This window comes from Trachurus trachurus (genome assembly GCF_905171665.1).
Source record: "Trachurus trachurus genome assembly, chromosome: 15".
Taxonomy (NCBI): domain Eukaryota; kingdom Metazoa; phylum Chordata; class Actinopteri; order Carangiformes; family Carangidae; genus Trachurus; species Trachurus trachurus.
The window spans coordinates 27,410,839-27,426,922 of NC_139906.1; the positions used below are offsets into that span (position 1 = coordinate 27,410,839).

At 44.7% G+C, this 16,084-nt stretch overlaps 1 protein-coding gene across 1 annotated transcript in view; it reads left to right on the forward strand.

The window, feature by feature from the left end:
* The first annotated feature begins 2,123 nt into the window (after nt 1–2,123).
* ltbp1 (latent transforming growth factor beta binding protein 1) overlaps nt 2,124–16,084 on the forward strand; it is a 155,220-nt gene continuing 141,259 nt past the window's right edge. The window contains exons 1-2 of the mRNA XM_083987817.1: nt 2,124–2,829; nt 14,588–14,658. Of these exons, the coding sequence (XP_083843943.1) occupies nt 2,441–2,829; nt 14,588–14,658 (460 nt within the window). The 5' untranslated portion in view covers nt 2,124–2,440. The remainder of the gene's footprint in view (nt 2,830–14,587; nt 14,659–16,084) is intronic.

The following is a 16,084-nucleotide window of genomic DNA, read 5'->3' on the forward strand; positions in this document are numbered from 1 at the left end:
GCGTTCCAGGCAGGCTTTTGAAACCGTAAGTTTTCCAACCTGTTGCCTGTGAAAGTGCACTATAACGGCCACTCGTGTTTTTCCGACCCGTGAACTCGTACCAGATTGAACTGGTACGACTTCACAGGTTGGAAAAACACGAGTTACGGGCTGCCTTGAACGCACCATAACTTCTTGTCAGCCGATGGAGTTAGCAGCCCCCGCCCTCGTCATGGATCTATTGGTCCTCGTCCCTAGGTCACCACATTCACGCGCATCCCTTGGCTGCACACACAGCCCTTCATGCCGTTCTCTCTCCTCATTGGATAAAACTTGTAGGATACAAGAAATGTTTTCTCCTCGGCTCAGAGCAGAGCAGAGGGACTGACAGACCCATGTTTCAGACCAAACACTCTATGCAAGTGATTGCCGTCGGAAGATATAACTATTTAAGACTTATATTAACACAAACATTCCGCTTACTTAAAAATTAAAAATCCTGCATTGTTCCTCTTTAACTAATATTTCCCACCCATTGACAGGTGCCACTGTAATGAGGTCATTGTGTTATTCACTTCACCTGTCAGCGGTCGTCATGTTATGGCTGACCAATGTATGATTGTATTCAGATGAAAATGACCATGTCCAAAGTGAAGTTGTATGGAAACTTGTGAATGAAGCTTAACAATGTTAAGATTATGAAATATTTTCCCAGGGTTGGCAGCAGTGGAAGTTCATGATGGGAGCAAGAGGAGTGGGTGTTTGAGAACTGAATACTGAGCATGCCACAGTGTTTCTTTGTGGCAGCTCATTAATTTCTGAAGTAAAAACAAATTTGGACTGACATTTATTAAACAGAGCATGCAAGGAATGAAAGCAATGTTTGATATCTTAAGACAACATGCACTCTAAATAGGGACACCATTAATTACGCTGAGATAATGAGATGGTTGAGTTGTGAACATGAGAACAGTTTAATGTCTGGAGATAAGAGGATGATTAAGTTGTGATAATAGACGGACGCTCGATTCTCCAGGCTCCAGTCTGCGCTCCCACACCTGCTGAGCTCTGATCTCACCCACACACTGCTCCCATGGCTGCTTATGTGTTGTATAGTTTGCTCATTTAAAGGGATAGTTCAGTATTTTGGCAAATTTTCCTATTGCCATAATATAATCCCTATTGTCATAGGAGTAGGTTAATTAGGCTACCTTTAATTATCGGTGCATGTTGTTTTGAGATCAGCGGGGCAGAGGTGTGAGCTGCTCAGCGAACACAATGGAGGTGAACAGTAGGCTACAGGTCCCCTGTCCCTCATCAAATACACAATCCAACAACTCCAAAACGCTCTTGTGACCTGCACATTCATTCACATTCGCTATGAAATAATCACGTACAATTATGTAACATTACGACACGTGAAGCAAATACTCGGAACTACTTGCGCTTTTGAAATCACTCCGTCCAGCAGTCGTGTCTGGAATGTAGTTCTGGCTATGCATTTGCCTCGAAACAACTGCATCTTGAAATGTTACATGATTACATGATTACTCCATGACTGTGCGGACTGCGGAAGAATACTGAGTGAGTTGGTTAGTTCCCGATAAACGGCTTTTTCCGTCTAGTTGATGGACTGAAAAAAAAGTGTAGCCTACAGTAAAACATACACTTTAATCGTTGTATTATTTTGTGACTTACATGTACATCTTGAATCAAGTAACAGTGCATTTTATTGTCAGTGGCAGTAACGGCGTTATAACTGGGAAACGTAACTCGTTACTGAAAAAAGTAGCGCCATTAGTAACGCCGTTATTTCATAAAGCTGTTATTCCCATTACTGGTATCAAGTAACAGAGACCTGACTGGAGAATGTGTGTGGGATGTGTGGGTGTAGGGGTGGGTCAGTCAGTGAGTCTAGTGCGTGGGTGGGGGCTTCGGTATGGGTCCCCTCTCACCCTTGGGCCCCAAGAAGCTGTGCAGTGAACGTTTCTCGGGGTTGGTGTGCACTGTGCAGGCTCCCCCCCTCCTCCTGACGTCACGTCTGGAGGCTGGCTGCTCGTGCTGCTGACACCGTTCACCTCCAACAGAGAAACTTTCCTGGAGTTCTCAGGCTGCTCTGCTCTCTCTCACTGCGGGACCAAGGCAATTACGACCCGGAGGAAGCGGCAGCGGCTCGGAGACTCTCCAGGCTTCAGGAGGACAGAGAGCGGGGCTCAGGAGCACTTTGACGTGACGTGACCTATTTTATTTGAAACTTTTGTGAAGTCACTTTTTTGTTTCTTTTTTTTCTCCCTCTGGGTAACGTTCGCTGATTTGGTGTGTTCCCCACACCGGGCTGGAGGTCGGCACCTACAGAAATATGCTCAGGAATACAACCGTTTTTGTTCCTCTGAGAAAGTGAAAGGGTTTTTACGGAACCGAATTGAACCCTTCCAAACTTTTCCTGCTTTTCGGGGTCGACATGGCTTGGATTAAATGGGGCCTTTTATTTTCCTTCGGTGTGTTACTGTCCCCGGTGTGTGTGTCAGCGCAGCAGCAGCAGCAGCCGCAGGGCCACAGCGGCTTCAGGAGACTGTACGTGGTCCAGCCGGGGCCGGGGCCAGGTCCGGCCGGAGCGGACGGCGGGGTGCGGGTCAGCTCCATCTCGACACGGAGCGGCGCGGCGGGGCGGCCGCACACGTATAACGTGGAGCTCACCGCCAACTTCGGCGGCCAGGTCCGGACTCGCAGGATGGGGAACCAAGCGGCTCCGGTTCCAGTGTACAGTCAGCAGCAGCAGCAGCAGCAGCAGGTCGTCCGGCACAGCACAGCGGAGCAGAGCCAGCACAAGCAGCTCCTCAAACTGTCCGGGTAAGAGAGTGTGTGGATGAGAGTCAGAGTCAGGACGGAGGAATGTGAGCTGCTGGGGAAATGAAATTGACCTTAATGACTTCCTGTCAGCTTTTATCACAGACTGACACCTTCTGGGACCAAACGTGTAGACTACAATCTGCTTATTTGATGTTTTTAATTCTCCGTTTATCCATGATCCCCTCTATTGCAAGGTGTATAGAATAGGAGATTAGCATATGATTTGGTCCCATTGACTCCCATTATAACCACACATTTTTGATATACTGTAATCCTGACATATTAGGATGTCTCCATGGATTGCTAATAAATCTAAACTTCTACCTTCAAAATACAGCCTCTCTCCTACTGGATATGTGGTATCTATCTATCTATCTATCTATCTATCTATCTATCTATCTATCTATCTATCTATCTATCTATCTATCTATCTATCTATCTATCTATCTTAGTTAGGTCTGAAGTTGTTGAAAAGATCTGATGCAGTGAAAGTGAAAAAAAGTTTATGTATTACACATTTTAATTACACTTTTATGAGAGGGACCGTTTTGGGACCTAATGGTTAAAAAGTTTCTCTAAACTTAACTTTTTGGGACCCTGGAGGGTTAACGTGGGTTAAACTGCACTGGGCTGGTCTCCCCCAGAGGAGACTGACTACTCCAGCACTCACAATGTTCCAGTGTAACGGGGGCTGACTCCACTGACAGGGATGATTGAAGGGTTTGTTTGCTCACTCATTGGGCCTGTTGACTCGGAGGTGCTGGATTAAATGAATGGTGATTATGTGCGCTTGTGTTCAACACATGGAGTTGTTCTGAGGGATGTGAGGGTCAGTCTTTAACAGCGGTGAGGTGACATTGCTCCAGTCTTAATTATGCTCATAGATTAGTTTAATGCAAGTCAGACTGTTACTAAAAAAATAAACAGTGGCTCATTGTAAGTGAAAAACACTGGCTTAGGTGCACCAGCACCACTAATGTTACTATGGCAACAATCAATGACACTCACAAACAGGAAAACATTGTAATTTGTGGTTTGCTTACATTTGCTCTGGAGAGAACAGTGGGAGTCTGGGAGCTCTGGACAGAGATCTTTATATATATGGCTGACTTTAAATCAGCATGGACTGATGTGATGGGATGTTCACTCAGGTTGAGGTTTCTGATGAGTGGTGTTGGAGCTCAGAGTGAGCTGCTCCACTGATTCCACCTTGGCAGAGCTTGAAAAAAATGGGCAAAGAAGAGCGGCATGTGTGGAGCTGAAAGATCTGTGCATGTGGGTTTTTGGCTGGCATTTGCTGACCCAACTGTCATTCAAAGTGACCACACCCTCAAACTTTAAACCTTAGTAAAAATGGCAAGGCAAGGCAAGGCAATTTTATTTGTATAGCCCATTTTTACAAACAGTTTGTCTCAAAGGGCTTTACATGGCATCATAACAACATCCTCTGCCCTCATCCACTGAGGAAAAACTCCATAGAAAACCCTTTTAACAGGGAAAAATTGGAGAAACCTCAGGGTGAGCAACAGAGGAGGGATCCCTCATCCAGGACGGGCAGACGTGCAATAGATGTTGTTACATACAAGAAGACAGTTTATAGTTTGTGTGGGAGTTGTATAAAAATTCACCTCGCTGAATTTTTTATGAAGGAGGAAATTAGCCAGAGGGACCAAAACTGATACATGCCACAATAACTTTCTGGATGTGCAGGACTCACAGTCCCCCTGTGGAGCCCCAAGGCTGCTGATCACTGTCCTGAGACACGGTTACCCAGCCTGAGCTTGTTGGATGGTGTTAAAAGCATTTGAGAACCACCTGGCTCATCCACCCCTGCTGCTCCCTGCAGGCAAACTGTAGAGGGTCTAGTGCATGTTCAACCTCAGGCCCCCAGGGTCTTCATGGTGTGTGATGTGAGGGTCATTTATCTTAAATGGTTGCCCTTCTTAAGCTACCAGGACAAGACATGATGTTTTTCATGCTTGGCTGCTGTCCTCACCTCCTGAACTATAGAGGACTGGAGGTTTGAACCCAGTGTGGAGGGAGTTGTGAAGGAGATGCTGTAGGAGGAGCTGCAGCTGTCGATCCCGTTGTAGAACGAGTGTATTGACCTTGTCCATGGTCTGATTTTGTGTGGCTGTTCTTCTCTTCATAGCCAGTGATGGTCCTCCTCACCCCCCTCCACTACCTCTCTGCTGCTGTGCTGCAGCTTCCTCTCTTATCACCTTCCTTCTCCTGCTTAAATCTCCTCTTCAGCTCATGTTGAACACAGCTGATCTTCTCTCTGTCTTCATCCCTCAAGACCCTCTTCTTCTTGTTGGAGAGAGTCTTGATGTTACTGCTGATCCAGGTTTTGTTGTTTAGAAAGAAATGTACTAGTGATGTCACGATTATAGATTTTCTTGGTACAATTATTGTCAGAGAAATAATCACGGTGTTACGATCATCACGATTATTATGCATTTATCAATTTCACAACACTATTAATGTGTAAAATCAAATATAGTCAAAATATAATTACATTACTAAATATTTACACAAAATATTTTAAGTATCTATTAAAATATGACCAATTATTAATCCGCCAGGGGAAGTGTTTGAAATATTTAAGTCATTAATTGTCATCTATACCAAATGTTTAAGTTAATTTCAATTTTTTTTTTAAATTACAAATGACACTAGCATTTAAATTCCTACCAATTCAATGTTAGGTAAATGGACCAGTAACTGTGCATTTACCTTTACTTTGGCGCACATCTGTCGATATGGTTCCGACATAATCTTTTTTGGAAAGTGACGGTATTTAGGAATCTTTATGATTAATTAATTGTGGCGTTTAATACTGTGATTACGTGTGAAAACAAGTAATTGTGACATCCAGGGTCCACACAGAGGTCAATGTAGTCTGTTAAGTTCAGTGTTCTTTCTGTTATCGTTTTCCTGTGACCTCAGCAGCACATTCCAGTCTTTTACTAAAAACACTCCTTTAGAGACTCACTGGTCTCTGGTGTCCAGTCCCCTAAGTAGGTGGTGGCAGCCTGTCTCATTAGGATTTGTAGAAGGCTGAAAAAAGACTGATGACAGATTATGATCTGATCTGCTAAATGGTGGTAGAGCTGAAACAGTGTGAGCCTCTTTGATGTTTGCATACAACAGATCAAGTGTCTTGTTTTACCATGTGGCAAAGTCAACAGAGAGGTGATAGCGACCTGGTTAAAATCCCCCCCAATATTACAATGACTGCATCAGGTGCTGGGAACTCCGAATGATGTCACATGCCTACAGGCTCTGCTTGTGGATGAATGTAAACAACGGCGGTGTTGAAGTGAGAAAATTCCCCCGGCACGCAGTGTGATGTAACGCTGACTGCCAAGGGTTGAGGATCCCAACTTCACTGTCGTATGCCTGGGATTGCACCACTGTTTTTCACAAGCAGAACCAGTCCTCCACCCTTCTTCCATAGTCTCTTTCCACTCATACAGCCGTGAAGACGCACAACAATCTGGAGTGTTGTCGTTTAACCAGGTCTCTGTGAAACACAGGAGATTACACTCACTGACTTCAGTGGACAGGAAGTTAACATTGAAAAGCTTAAATCTCCATCTCCTACCCTTTAGCTCTGGAAATTGATTTAAATGATATACTACATGTTCATTTTTATTTATTTAAAAGAAATGATATGTATAGCACTGCTGCCAATATCATCAACAATGGCTCTGTCCCAAGTGATGTTTATATGAAATAGATAGGACCATCAGCTCCTGGAGCTTCTCTCTTTATTATAGCTCTGCTTTTCTGTTTACTTTCCTCTGGCAGTTTGGACACCATTGCACACCCTTGCGTTCAGTAATGATGCATTAAAGATCCCATGGAGTATAAATGTAGATGCCCATGTGTAGTTTGATTATAGCAGGTCTACTGTAGGTTCTTCTATATGAATGCAAGTATCAAAGAGAAATGCTCACAGCTTCAGAAACTGAGCTTTAAAACCACATGTTACCACTTCTGTAACATTGTGATGTCACAACAAAGCACCTACTGCTCTGTGCCCCTACAATCACAGGACTGAAACCTGCTTGTAGTCCATCCACCAGGTCCCTCCCCGCTGCCTGATCACTCACCTCCCTAATGTCCTTGATGCTCTTGGGTCCTGGACCCTGATAGCAGTGGATCACCCACTGTGGACCAGAACCAGGTTTCTAACTCCAGCTGGAGCTTTTTTAGTTTGAATTAGTCAGTTTGGCTCAATTCAGTGCTAACTCAGCATCGCTATGGTGAGTTTCACCAAGCTGTAGTAGCAGGCTTCAATCTGTTGCCAGTGGTTGGCTTGGCCAAGCATCACTCAGAAAAGTCAGCCAATCAGCAAAAGTTTGGCCAAGTTTACCTCCTGCATTGGCACAGAGCTTATGGCACATAGCTGGAGTTGGTCTGAAAGTAATGAGTGGACTTTCCACTCATTTCTTTTGCCATTTGTGCAGCCTGAAACGTGTTGCTCTCTCCATAACCTTTCAGTGTTTCTGGTTTGTTTTCTGCATCAGCCTCAGTGTGCATCCATCCAATCATAACGTGTGATATTAACTGCTGTAATAAGCTGTGGGAGGTACAGCACAGTGATACAGTAATGAATCCAGCCATACACTAACGGCTTGCATATTCCAGTTAACTACACACCGCATATCTTTTTAATTAGCAGACTGATTTTCAGACAGTTCAGCCCAGTTATTCGACTGGTTTGTCAGCAGGTGGGATGAGGTGGGAAAGTGGGGAAAGGGAAAGCAACCTGTGGTGTCACTCTGCAGGTCAGCAGGCTGTGTGTGTGGTCCGCCAGCTTGGCCTCAGCTGCTCGGTCTGTGGGCCGTCTTAATGTTTTGATGTGCGATTAGCGAGCACAGCCTGGCTGTGAACTGCTCGTATCGGGATGGTTGCCAGGTTGCATAGAGCTGGAAGGATCAGTTGGTGAATGGATTATTTCTGTGTGCACAACTTGTTTTCATGTCAGTTTGGTGTGAAGGGGCTTGTAACTAAAGTATGTTTCATTTCGTAGAGTTGTATACAGCAGTAGCAGCTTGCAGTTGTACTTGTGTGGCACTGATACATGTGGTGCTTTTATGGCTCCGCTGACTTTTCTGTAGCTGAATGCGAGGTGACTCACATACTTGAACATAGCTCCCTTTAAAAAAAAAAAAGTCAAAATCACAGGTAAGAAATAGTCAACCTGTAATGCAGTGCTGTTTCACAGCTGACTTTGAGGGGAAGTGCTTCTCACCAGGATATGAACAGCCCTCCCCCATCCAGCTGGTTCAACCCACACAAATAAGTCTCTAAGCTGTGGAAAAACTGTAGTGTTCACTCACGTCACTTCATTCAGACTGAGAACCGTGATGCAGATTATATGGGTCAGTGAAGATCAGCTGATGCTTCACAACCCTGTTCTCAGCTTTAGTGATGAGAACTTCTGTTACATGGCATTTCTTAAAGGGATAGTTCAACATTTTGTCAAATTGGCCCATTGCCATAATCCCTATAGTTTTAGGAGTAGGTTTGTTACCTTTAATTGTTGGTGCAAGCTATTTTTAGAACGGCGGAGCCAGGGCTTGAAATTAGCGGTCGCCACTCGCCATTTGCGACCCAGATTCCTCTGTGGCGAGACAGATTTTTAGCTGTCTCGCCACTTGGCGAGCTAGAAAAAAAGAGACTCCCAATCTGTTTCCAGGGTTTCCCCCAGTGTATTATAAGCTTATAGTCACCTGACAACGTCACAACTTCGTCGCGCATAACGGGACACGTCACGGACATCATGCTTATCAGACCGCTGCTTCACAGTCAGCTGGTAGCTGGTAGCTGTTAGCTGTTAGCACGCCGGAGTCGGTGGTCGGACTATCCGACGGACGGACGGACGGACAGGGTGGTGGGGGGTGGTATTTGAACACTGTACAATCAGCGCGATATAGCGCATTTACGAGCGGCAAAGTGCCAACTGTCCATGCGCCAATGTGTGTATGTGCGCGCGTGTGTGCGTGTGTGTATGTGCGTGCGAGAGAGACGGCAGGTGGACTGACTGGCAGAGATGAGAGTTGGTGAAGCGCTGTTTAAAAATTATTATTATACTGTTCTTCTTTGAGTGGGGTGGGATTGTGGGGTGGATAAAAAACTGTGGGGAAAAAACGGAAGAATGGAAGTCTTCTCTGTCATGTTGCTACCTGTGAAATTGCTTCCATTAAAGAAAGTCATCAAAAAAAAAAAATTCTGAGAGCCTGTGGCAGGCCGCCACACATAAACTACTGTTATTCTAGAAAAGTTGAAAGGTCATCGTCTACAGAGCACAATTGATTGAGAAGAACAGGATGACTGTTATATGGTACTACTATGACTGCTATATAACTAGTGACGTCGAAATACAATAGTGAAGCAACTTGTTGGTTTTGGCTAGTAAAAAATCTGTCTCGCGAGTAACTTTTTTGACCTACTAGCCACTTGGCTAGTAGGTCAAAAAGTTAATTTCAAACCCTGGGCGGAGCAGAGCCGCGAGCTGCTCAGACTAATGGAATTTCTTGGTTTCCCTCATCAAACTCATCAAATACACAATCCAACAACTCCAAAACGCTCTGGTGGACAAGTTGTGATCTGCACATTCACCACGCTATGAGATAATAATGGAACGTTACAGGACAGAGTTGTGTTCGAGGCAAATGCAGAGACTGCTTGCTGAACAACTGCCCCTGACGAAAACGCGCATCAGTGGTTTTGCACAAATTTACCTTGAAAACATCTCGGTCTCGTAAAAACTGAATTTCCAAAAATTAAAACGGAAAAAATGGAATTTGGGAAAAAATAAAACAGATTTAATAGGGCCCTATTTCATGAAGAAAAAAATGTTAGTTGAATCTTACTGTTAAAAATACAAAAACAACCTTTACAAACAAGATGCAATGATGGATATAATATCTGTGTTAAGGAGAAATGACAAACTGAGTTTAAAGGCTTGAAAATGGAGGCAGGAGTGTGTCTATAGATGACATCACACACAGTCCCAGTTAACTGCTGAGCAAAGGAAAATGGATCCATGTAAAGTTTTTGAAGCAGATTCCAACATATTTCTGCTCTGAGACCTCCTCACACACTGTCCATGTCAACATAAACCACCGTCGACCAAATCTGTAGAAAGCTAGGGGCAGAGACTGTAAGTGGAGGGCAGGGTGTGTTCTATATGTCAAGCCTTCATGAGGTGAATGCTTTACAGGAATGTAGTGTGAGTTCAATGTTCATGGAAGAAAGATGACTGGCATGACTTGAGTAGAGGAGATCATGTTTAAAGAGATCTGATGTGTTCTGTTGTTGAAGCTGATGTTCTCTCCTCAGAGGATTCCTCTGGCACAGCAGTTGCCCTTAAGCCAGATTTTACTACTTGGTTGACTTAAAGGGACATTATGTAACTTCTCCTAATCTATTCATGAAAATCGATTATTTCGTTCAAACGTATGTTTTTCATTAATCAGTAATCACCCCCATCAACAAACTGAAGTGTTCCGGTAAGCTCTGAATTTGCCGTTAATATCATTCATATACATGGAGCGGGTGTTTTTACGTTCAGTGGCAGCGTGACGGTAGGAAACCACGGAAACTCACCGGAGACACCAGAGCTGTCGGCTCAGGTCGAGGTGGCGTCTGTGAAAAGTCACCGCGGTAACGCAGTGAGGAGGAATGGAGCGTTACACTGATACACACCTGCAGTCGGGCAGACGGCCGTCGGTAACAAACCAGATGTCATTTTAGTCACAGAAGTCGAGAGAAAGCCGGTAAAACGTGGGTCAGTTAAACAATCGACATCGCCATGACAACATATTATCACGTGTATTGTTTTGCCTAGTGCTGACGGACCACTTGTTTACACAGAGGCTTGTTTATGCCGTTACGTGCAGCAGCTGTCTTCCGTCTGACGTCTGCCCAATTTCACGTGAATGCAGCATGAAAAATACGATTGAGTTGCTTGCGATATACAACTGCAACGCTAGATGGGAGTAATTCCTACACAATGTACCTTTAACATTACTTTCACCAAAGTTTGTGGTGGTGGTGGGTGGCAGTGGAAACTTGAAAATTTCCTCACAGAAAATTTGAGAGTGCCACAGGGGGCCGCTGCCATCTGTGTCAACATGGGAAACAAACCCACGACGTTAAGGTCAAGACAGAGCTGAGCAGACACAACATGATCATCTTTCACTGAGCAATGACATTGTAGAGGTGTCAACCTGTGTGTGTGTGTGTGTGTGTGTGTAACTGATCACATTAAGTTACGTGTGTGTGTGTGTGTGTGTTCCACAGAGACCTGATATAAATGTATGGGAGACGGGTCAGAATAGATAGAGTTATCAGAGGAGTCCCTGATTAATGAATTGGTCTCAGCTGTGGCTCTGGCCCAGAGGTTGCCACAGCAATTTGAGGGGGTTGCCACGACGATAGATACACCCCAGGCTGAGGCAGGGGGAAACGTAGAGAAAAAGGGCGATTTTCTGCCTCGGTGCTGGTCTCACATTTAGGCTCATTGTGACCAAAGTGTAGCTCCTATCAGAAAGAGAAGCAGAACCTGAGCCTCTGGAGGACTTTCTTAACGTGTTGATATGTTCTAATGCTTTTTATGTTAAACATTTTTGGACACCCATGCAAGTTAAAAACAGTGATCCCTTCTGCTTACTCAGAAACTTGTTGTATTGGAGTCAGTGGGGAGCAGGAAGGGACCTGGCCACACGTTTTGATATAAAATTTAAGAAAACCTCTTAGTAGCAGCAAGAAGCAGCAGAAGAAACACGCATGACAACAATTCCTGGTGGCGTCAGCCCCGTGGCACTAATGATGCATGTTTGCTTGTGTTTCAGTGCTGTCTGTGAGGAAGACAGAGACTCTCTGATCGTTGGTGTGCTCATGCACCACCGCAGTCACAGTCGATCTAGAGATCTAGACCAGTACTTGGACTGTCGTCCATTCAGCATTTCCTGAATCACGCCCCGGTCTCCCTGTCCTCCCACAGCCTGACTCCGCCTCCTCCTGGCTTCACCTTTGAGAGAGCTGGGTCAGGTGATGAGGTGTCTGCTTTGACTAAAGCCGCTTTCCCACTAAAATTGCTAGCGGGTCGACCCGCGTTTAAAAAACCCGCGTCGACCCATAAACAATCGGCATTTGACCGAAATGCTGGGGGGTCAGACAGAGCATAAACCAGTCGCCCCGCTTTCATCCGCGGTGCGAGAAACACCGTGTCATGCCACAGCCGCCGCCCGTCCAGTCAGACGAGGCGTCTGGCTGACCTGCGGAGCACCAGGACCGCAGAGGACAGCGAGTCTGCCACGGCCGTTTCACGACGGACATCCACGGCCCAACACGTCAGTTAAACAGACTGTCGTTTCTTTTTTTTCAATCTTTTTGGTCAGTGTTGTTTGATCTTTTGATCAAATCCCAGTCTCAAATGCGAGCAGAGCTTTGTTTTGGTATGTGATGTGAGACGGGACTGGCTCGATGATGTGGTGTCATGAAACGCTCAACTTCATCAGGTAAATTGGCAGGTTGACCCGGGTCTCGATTGAAGGCGATTTTAACCCACGCCGCTTGCCGAGTCGTTTGCCGCGGGTCGGTGCGCCTTTCCCACTGCCACCAAAAGCCGATTGTTAGCGGGTTTAAACAGGTTTTTTGGCCAGTGGGAAAGGGACGACTAACTGTTTCAGAGAAAACATCCAAAAATATAGATCAGACCCTACACTACTTTTCTTTCTTTCTTTCTTTCTTTCTTTCTTTCTTTCTTTCTTTCTTTCTTTCTTTCTTTCTTTCTTTCTTTCTTTCTTTCTCTCTCTCTCTCTCTCTCTCTCTCTTGTGTCAACTCAGTGATTTATCAGTTGTACACACAGCGACAGCCGGAGAATCACCCGTGGGTTTGTTGCACACATGTTCAGAATTCATCCTCATTTGAAACCCTCTTAACCTCAAGAGGTCCAAGAGGTGGTGACTCACGGCTATTTGACCCACTCTCACTGATGATGATGATGATGGTGTGAGTGTGAGTTCCCAGGTTGTTCCAGCTTCCAACAGCCTGACTCAATCATGTCCCTGTGGACTCTTTCCAAACTAGATTCCTGTAGTAAAACTCTGAGTTTGAGGTTGGCTCTGAGAGGGTAGCAAACCTCCCCCAATAAACACTACATCTCAGCAACCCCAGTATCATACAGAGTTTCTGCCTGCCCAGTCATATTCAGTATCACCAAGCCAAACCACATCTCATGAGCTCTGTGTTCAGGACGGCGTTCAAGTCTGGAAAATATCCGGTGAGAATTGGTGGAGCCCGTCAGGTCAGTGCCAAAAATCAGATAACTACGGTGGAACAGTGAGGTGATGACGTGACTTGTCTCAAACTCTGTGAACCCTGTGGACAACAGTCTACAGTAGTGTTTTTCAACCTTGGGGTCGCGACCCCATGTGGGGTTGCCTGGAATTCCTAGTAATTGATTTAAAAAAATCACTGATAAAAATATTGTTTTTAACTAATTATTATTCTTTTTAAAATTATGATTAAAAACCACGGAAACTCACCGGTGCTGTCTGTTCGGGGAGAAAGTTTTCCAGGTAGCGCCTGTTAAAACTGTCACCACCGTGTAGTGTGAGGAAGGACGGAGGCACTGATGTTGCATTCAGGTGCAGTCAGGCAAACCAACCGGATGCCATTTTACTCGGCTCACCATGACAACATATTGTCACGCCTGTATTGTTTTGCCTCGTGCTGGCGGACCACTTGTTTACATAGACGCTTGTTTATCTTGTTACATGCAGCGTCTGTTGTCTGTCTGACGTCTGCCCCATTTCACGTGAATGCAACATCAAGAATACGTTCCGTGTGTGAGGGCTAATAATGGAGAAAGAGCCCTATGATCAATAAACGGAACGCTATTGCGTTGCCGAAAGCCGAAAAATCTTTTCATGGCGGACGTAATTTAGGGCTATTCAGGGCTGGCGTCGGCAGCCTAGTCACAGCCACAACACCAGCTAAACGTGTTTCCTCAAATTTGAGGCGGAGTGGCCACCCTGTTTACCACAGAGATTTTGTTTTTTTGTTTTTCCGCCCCGTGAACTCGCACCAGATCAAACTGGTACGACTTCACAGGTCGGAAAAACACGAGTTACGAGTTGCCTTGAACGCACCATAACTTCTTGTCAGCCGACGGAGTTAGCAGCCCCCGCCCTCGTCATGGATCTATTGGTCCTCGTCCCTACGTCACCACATTCACGCCCATCCCTTGGCTGCACACACAGCCCTTCATGCCGTTCTCTCTCCTCATTGGATAAAACTTGTAGGATACAAGAAATGTTTTCTCCTCGGCTCAGAGCAGAACAGAGTGACTGACAGACCCGTGTTTCAGACCAAACACTCTATGTAAGTGATTGCTGTCGGAAGATATAACTATTTAAGACTTATATTAACACAAAAATATAGCTTACTTCTGCTTTAAGATTCAAAGTGTTCATTGTCATTTGCACAGCAGATGGCAATGAAATTCTTACTTTGTGTCCGCATCACAAATGCCAGCATAAAAAGGTATAAAAACTAAGTGTAAAAATAGACAATTAAAGAGCATCAATAATACAGCGATAGTAGTAGTAATAATAATAGTAATACAAAAAAATATACAAGACTAAAAGCTAAACATAGATGAAGCCACAGTGGGAGCCATATTTTAAGGGTTTCTGTTGTTGTCTGCTTGTTTAATCCAATGTCTGTTTGCAGGGTGAACGTCTGTGGAGGGCAGTGCTGCCATGGGTGGAGTAAAGCTCAGGGATCACAGCGCTGCACCAAACGTAAGTTCACACAACACAATACAACACAACACAACACAACAACGCTTCACATGACAGTGATGGCTGCCGGCCAGAGCGCTCCAGGCACCCAGGTCACTTTCTGCTCGAGGACGTGTTGTAGGTTGTCTTCATGATGAACAGAACACTCATCTCTTTCAACATATCACAGAGCATATATTGCACCATTTCTAATAATGTTGAATAGACATGTCTAAAACTGAACTCTCATATAAAGAGCAGCAGTATGAACCTCAGCCTGCTCTAATGTTAAGGAACATTATCTTAGAGTTTGGTGAAATAGTTAATACTTAATACTACTACTAACCCCCCCCACCCCGTCGGACAGTCCGACCCCCCGACCCCTCGCCACAGTCTCCTTGCAAACATGTGGGAAACACTGCTTATTTTTTTGAAGTGACAACTATGTTGGCAGCTGTTAGCAGACACTTATTGATTTAATCTATGACAGAAGTGTCTGTGGCTGGAGATGTGAAAAAGAGAGTGTGTAATTAAGAATTTACATAATATTCACTCCTCTGTTGCACAGATCAAAGAGCTCTGTGAGCAGACATGTTGCTCCACCAGAAACATTTTCAAGTTCACAGTAGGGCGCAGGTTCTAGAGATTATTTCTTCAACATCTTATGGCACTAGTAAATTAATTAAAGATCGCCATTTGAAAAAAAAAATCACGATCCTCCCTTCGATCGCAATAGACGATCCGATCGAAAATCACTCCATCCCTAATCATGACCTCCTGGCTTTTGTTTTTTTTCTTCTACAGTTTTACATAGTAACTGCTCATGAATGATTTTGTACTACGATAAAATCAGTGTTAGGAGTATTTATATGAAGATGAATGAATCCATAGAGATGTACCATTACTAACCAAACCTCATGGTATACATTTTTCTTGTACCGTCCAGACTGTGTGTCTGTGGGCCACAGAACCGCCTCATGTGACCAGTAGCAAAGTGGATTCCAAATAAATCAATCAATTAATTAAATCAGCCTTTGACTATGTTCTGGTTGTCATCTGATGGAGTTAGAAAAGAACTGGCTTGATGCCAAGCTGATTGCCGACCCCTGGTCTATACAGTCGGCTCTGGGCTTTTTTAGTCCAGGACATCATATCCTTTCATTTTATTTTTGTCCGGCACAGCTGTGTCTGCTTGACCAGCAGCTCAGCCTCCTCAAACCTTTGCCCATTATCATGTATCATGTATACGATGCAACAAGTTACAATGACTGAAGAGTGATAACTCAACTCCGTGTCCCAGGACAACAGTCTGTTTTTACACTGTGTTCACAGGCAGGTGGCTGGGATGGACTTCTATGGGAGAGCAGGGTTTGATGTTGTGTCCTACATGTGGTTTAGGTCACTGAAACATCTTGAATGCTAAAATGTTTTCTCTTTGTCATCAAGG